The sequence below is a fragment of the Bison bison genome, unplaced genomic scaffold (assembly GCF_000754665.1).
Source record: "Bison bison bison isolate TAMUID 2011002044 unplaced genomic scaffold, Bison_UMD1.0 scf7180017864295, whole genome shotgun sequence".
NCBI classification, from domain to species: Eukaryota; Metazoa; Chordata; class Mammalia; order Artiodactyla; family Bovidae; genus Bison; species Bison bison.
The window spans coordinates 842,447-848,035 of record NW_011494867.1 but is presented as its reverse complement, the minus strand read 5'-3'; the positions used below and the strand labels follow the sequence as shown (position 1 = coordinate 848,035).

At 62.6% G+C, this 5,589-nt stretch overlaps 1 protein-coding gene across 1 annotated transcript in view; it reads right to left on the bottom strand.

Moving 5' to 3' along the window:
- The window catches only part of VAC14 (Vac14 homolog (S. cerevisiae)), a 77,812-nt gene that overhangs the window by 9,347 nt on the left and 62,876 nt on the right, over positions 1–5,589 (bottom strand). Inside the window, exon 15 of the mRNA XM_010850848.1 lies at positions 65–451. Within this exon, the coding sequence (XP_010849150.1) occupies positions 65–451 (387 nt within the window). The remainder of the gene's footprint in view (positions 1–64; positions 452–5,589) is intronic.

Genomic DNA, 5,589 nt, shown 5'->3' with positions numbered 1-5,589 from the left:
GGGTGTCAGGGAGGGCACATGGACCCTGGAGCAGGGTCCCCAGTCTTCTGTGGGCAGAGCCCTTCATGGCGGGCTGCTCCAAGGAAACTCACGCCCGTGGCTAGCACTCACATACAGCCCACCCAAAGGGACCTGTATTTGACACTGGACCGGGAGGCCTCGGGTCACATCCTTGTCTCCTCCCCGCCAATCTCTGGGGACCGAGGGGCAGGCTGGCACGGCCGTGCCCCGTGCACACACAAACGACGCTGGCTGGAGCTTGCGGGTGAGGAGTACCGGGGTCTTTAGGTCCTTGAGCTGGTTTCGCAGCTGGAAGAGCTCAGTGGAGGTCAGCAGGATGGTGTTGAGGGTGTGGACCATGGTTGAGGCGAACGTGAGGTCCTCCTCCCGGAGCAAGATGTCCGCCATCGAGTGGAAGATGCTCTCCGCGTGCAACAGGAGGCAGAGCTGCCTGGGGGAGGGGCGAGGGGTGAGGGGGAAGATGCTCTCCATGTGCAGCAGGAGGCAGAGCCTTCTGGACCTGTGGCAGGACCCCTGGCTCCTGGGCCTCTGGGGGGCCCAAGGGGGCCACTCATAGTGGAGCTGGGTCCATGGCTCCCGGGCACTCCAGAGTCCCACAGGCTGTGTTTATCCCTCCACCCCAGGCCAGAATGTGAAATCCCAAGAAAGACAGCTTGGGGGATAAGGCTCGGGCTTTCTGGGAAGGAGTCTCCATTTTATAAAAGGGAAAACTGGGAACCCAGAGAACAGAGGAAGAAAGCAGTTTCCCCTGGGTCTCTGGACCAAGGTGATGTCAACAGTGACACCAGGTCTCAAGGACAGGGCTCGGGGAAGCCTATCGACCTCCCTGGTTTGCCAGCTGCCCACAGAAGCCTGGCCTTGCCGGGACAAGCAGGCCTTTCTGTCGGGAGTCTAGGAATCTCAAGGCCTCTGGAAGCGAGAAAAGCAAACCCAGGAGTTGGCAAAGGCTGGTAAGAAGGGTGGGGTGTGGCCCCTGAGCCCTGCCTGTTGGGGGCCGGTGCCAGCATGGCGCCCCCTTTCCTGTCTCTCATCCGGGGTCAGTGTCTGTTTGCCTGACTCCTGGTCTTTTCTCAGGCCTCAGGCTTGTGTGAACAGGGGTCTGAGGCCTCAAAGGTGCTGAACAAAATATGCCCCACTTGGAGCCAATGAGCCTCTAACATCTCTGCTTCTGGCTACTGAACATACACTAAACTCAGCATTATCAGGGTCTGGCTTCCTGCTTCCTTCCGAATACCAGCCACGCCCTGGGGCCAGACTGGAGAAGATTCTTCTCCACCCCTGGCTCCAGAAAAATCCCAGAGCATTTGGTAACAGAGAGGCCAAACCACGAAGCGTAAAGAGCAGGCAGGCTGTCTCCAGCCTAGGCCCAGCTGGAACCAGCAGGCTGGGGCCAGAAACCACCAAAGAAATGGAAACAAAGCTGTTGGGATGGGCCAGAGGTGGGACGGGGAGGGCTCCGCCATTGTGGGGGCAGGTGGGGCGGGTGGAGGATGGGCCATGGCCCCGAGCCTAGTGCTCCTGATTCCTGACCAGCTGTGTGACCCAGTGTGTCTGTGGACAATTTCTCCACCTTCTAATTGGGGGTGACGTCTACCTGCACTGTTGGGGCGATTTGGGGGGCAGCTACCCAGACTCCTGACAGCCTGTGTGACGCGTGGTGCGTGGCGGACGGGACCCCTGGTCAGGTCCCGCGTTGGTACCAAGGGTGGCCCTTTGGCAGAGCACTGACAGCGCTTCTGTCCCCTCGGGGCCCTCCCAGCCCGAGATGGGCCCCTCTCCAGGGCCGTGGGAGAGAAGCAGGATAGGAGGGCAGGCCGGGAGGAAGGAGTGCTTTCTGACAAATGGTCACAAGTGACCGTCGCCCGCAGCTGCCGCCGTCTCCATGACAGGGGCCGACAGCTGAGGCTGCTGCCAGGCAGCGCTCCCCAGGGACCACGGGCCCGGGGGGGCCTGTGGCAGCCAGAGGATGGCCAGGGCAGGTGCAGAGAGACCGGTGAGGGGGTGGCGAGGAGCGGAGGCAGGCACCACGGCCTCCTGGCATCTCTAAGAAGCTGCGAGCACAAGGAAGCCTCAGAAGGTCAGGACAGCAGAGCGCTGAGTACATCCGTGTCACCACCACGCCCTCCTCCTTGGGGCTTTCGGTCGCCTTCGGCTCCCTTTCTGGCTGGCACCCTTGGTGGCCGTGTCTGGCCCCGAGGATGTCTTCAAAGCTGTTTCTAGATGAGCAGCTCCCACACACGCCTCTCAAGCCCTGGTGGCTTCTGGATGGGCACCGCTCGCCTGGTGGCTGCCCTGCCCGCTTGACCAACAGGCCCTTCAGGCTTGGTGGGGCCACAGCACACCTCTTAGTTTCCCCCTCAACTCAGGCCCCCAGCCTTCAGGGGACATCACTGCCCATGCAGCTGCTGCAGCCCAAACCATGGAGTCCTCCGTGACCCTCAGGGGCCCTCTCACCAGGGCTCTGCCTTCAGCGCACGCCTGCCTCCTGGCCCGTCTCAGCCATCCTGCCCGGGGCCACCGCTCAGCCCTCTCTTGCCTGCTCAATTCCAAGCCACCTTCTAATCAGACTCCCTGCTTCTTTTTTCACCCTCCGTGCCACTACTGGGGTGCTTCTTAAAAAGTGCTAAATTATGGACCTCCCTGGTGCTGCAGTGAATAAGAATCTGCCTGCCGATGCAGGGGCACAGGTTCAATCCCCAGTCCGGGAAGATTCCACACGCCGCAGAACAGCTAGGCCGTGCGCCACAGCTGCCAAGGCCAGCACGCTCTAGCGCCCTCAAGACACAAGCGCCCCTGGGTGGCAACTTCTGAAGTCTGTGCACCAAGAGTCTGCTCCACAGTAAGAGAAGCCATCGCTATGAGAAGCCTGCACACTGCAACTGGAGAGTAGCCCCGTTCTCTGCAACTAGAGAAGACCTGCATGCAGCAACGGAGACCCAGCATGGCCAAAAATAAGGGGCCGTTTCTCACAAAACCTGAGTTTCTGGTGTGACCCGCACAGGCGGCCCAGCCTCCCTGGCCCGGCCCCAGGCTCCCCCCATGGGATCTGCTGAGCCGGCACCCCACGCACGCAGAGGGGCCTGGCCACACCGGCAGGGGAGGAGGGGCGGCTTCAGACCCAGGGACCAAGCTCCCTTCCCCACTCTGCCTCCTAGGAGCCCGTAGTGAGCGGGCCCGGCAGATGGCGGCCTCACAGGGCTGCTGCGTCATCACTTCTCCGTGGAGCCCCCGCCTGCTTGTGCTGCCTGCCGGGCCCTCAAGCAGAGCATCAATAATGAAACACAGCTTGCGAGCATTAAACATTTGCCCATATTTTTTAATACCCACATTAACGTGCTATTCATGTGAGACAATAGCTTGGAAAATACTTGGGGACAAGGCAGAGAGGTGGGGTGGGAGGGAGCCTGGGTGGGGTCTGGGAGGCCACAACCTGGAGGCCCCCTTAGGCCCGAGGAGAGCAGGGGTCCACCTGCACTTGCCCCGGGGCGGCCTGCACTTGCCCTGGGGCGGCCTGCAGCGGGCACTCTGCCCTCTCTCCTCCAGCCGCCCGCTGCGGCATGGACCACTGTCCCATGCTTCCAGGTCCGAGTTCCCGTGGGGGACCCTGTGTCACTCACAGGAGCTCTCAGGGGAGCACCTTACCTTCCGTCGGCTCTGAAACCCCTGGACACAAGAGGGACCGCCACTTTCCCTAAAGCACAGAGAGGGGCGGCCTCAAAAGGCCAAGCCGGACGCTGGGCTGGGAAGGCTCAGGACCAGAGCTCACCCGCCGGGGCCACACCACGCTTGCCGGGCTGGTGTGAGCCTTCTCACTGTCCCCCAACCACAAACACCGGCCAAGCACCTGCCAGACTCTGCCCCTGAACGGCCCCAGCCATGGTGGGAGGTGCTGCCCTTGGTCCAGCCTGGAGCCCACCTACAGCCCCTGCTTCAGGTGACCATGGGCCAGAGTGGGCAGGAGGAAGACCTCAACCGGCCTGGCAGGGCCTGGAGAGGGCAGGTCGCGCCCCGAGGCCGCGGGTCCTCGCTCTGTCCTGGTGTGGGAAGATCCCATGCGCCGCTTCTTCTCCAGGACCAAGCTGGGCAAGGCCAAGCCCTGGTGTGGGGACCAAGACCCTTCCCTGCCGGGCCGTGTGCAGAGAACGTGAGAAGAGGCCCTGCTCTTCCGGGCTCATCCTGCGGGCCTGGGGGCGGTGCATGGGGCAGGGTGCCTGGGGGAGGCCGTCTTGGTAGTGGGGGTGCTGAAGGAGGGGGCCCAGTCCTTTTGGGATAGAGGGGGCTGGGGGCAGGCATGGGCTGGCACAGAGGAGGGGGGCATGGACGGTGGGGACAGCTGGGGGCCAGGCCCATGTGGAGGGGCAGGGGACCAGAGTAGCTCTTGGGGGGCAGGGGCCCGAGCATGGGCACTTTTCCTGGGGGAAGCATCCTGCTGCTTTTCCTGCTGGGAAATCTGAAGTCAGCCATGTGGCTTTGGGAGAAGACGGGAGACTTCTTCCCATGACCCCACTCCCCTATACCCTCCAAAAACAGGACCAGCGAAGTCACACTCCCCCACCCATGCTGTCAGCCAAGCCTTCCCAGGTCCCCGGGCTCCCTTCTGGTCTCCCTGGCGCCTGTCGCCAAGTCAGGGCATGTCGACGCCCCCGGCACCCAGCCCTGCCGGTTCTAACACCAAGCCTATTGCCCAGAGCTAGCTGGGAAGTGAAGTGAGCTCATCCTTTCTCGAGGGGCGCTGGGGGCGGCTGCCCGGCCCTCCCCTCCCTACTCCTTGCTCAGGCCTGGCTTTTTGTAGAAAAGCTGAAGCAGGCAATATGTTTGATCCATGAAGAGAGGGTGCTTTGTTTGGGACCAGCTGGTGGGCACAACTCATCCCACTGGCGAGTCAGCCCGGTTACCGGTTGGGGGATGTGGAACTGGCATCAGGTGGATTCAAGAGAAGTTTAAGGGGAAATGGAGGCTGGAGGGCTTTCCCACTCTTGACTGTCCCGAGTCACTAGCTACCCCCACTAACGGGATGGCCACCAGCACAGGGCACCGAATAGCTGGCCTGGAGGGGAGACTCTGGACTCACCCCACTTGAGCAGAAGGGGACGCTGCTGCTGAGATGGGCATAATCGCGGGGGCTGCCTCCCGCTCCCCCAGCCTTCCCCAGTCACTACTAATACAGTCTGTTCCTGCTTCAACCCTCGTTCGCCTCCCTGCTCACTGCCCCACGCCTGAAGAGAGAACTCAAAACGAGCCTCAGCTGCCAGGTCCTGGGCCCAGCGGGTGGCCGCCACTCTCCAGGGCCCCTGCCCCCCGAGGAGTCAGGGGACCAGTGCTTCCCAGGCCCTCCAGACCTCGAGGAGTCGTGCTGTGTTAGTGCCACACGGGGGACAGGTGACGCCAGTGACTTCGTTCGGTGCCTCCTGTCTGGCTGGGCCCAACCAATGGTGTCCGATGCGGGCAGGTCTGTCCGCTGTGTCTGAGGCTGCCCTGAATGCTCACGGAGGCATCCTCTGTGTCCTCCGCCAGTGCTGCCCGCCAGGTCCGTCACGCCTCCGTCTCCAGCCGGCCATCCAGCCCACC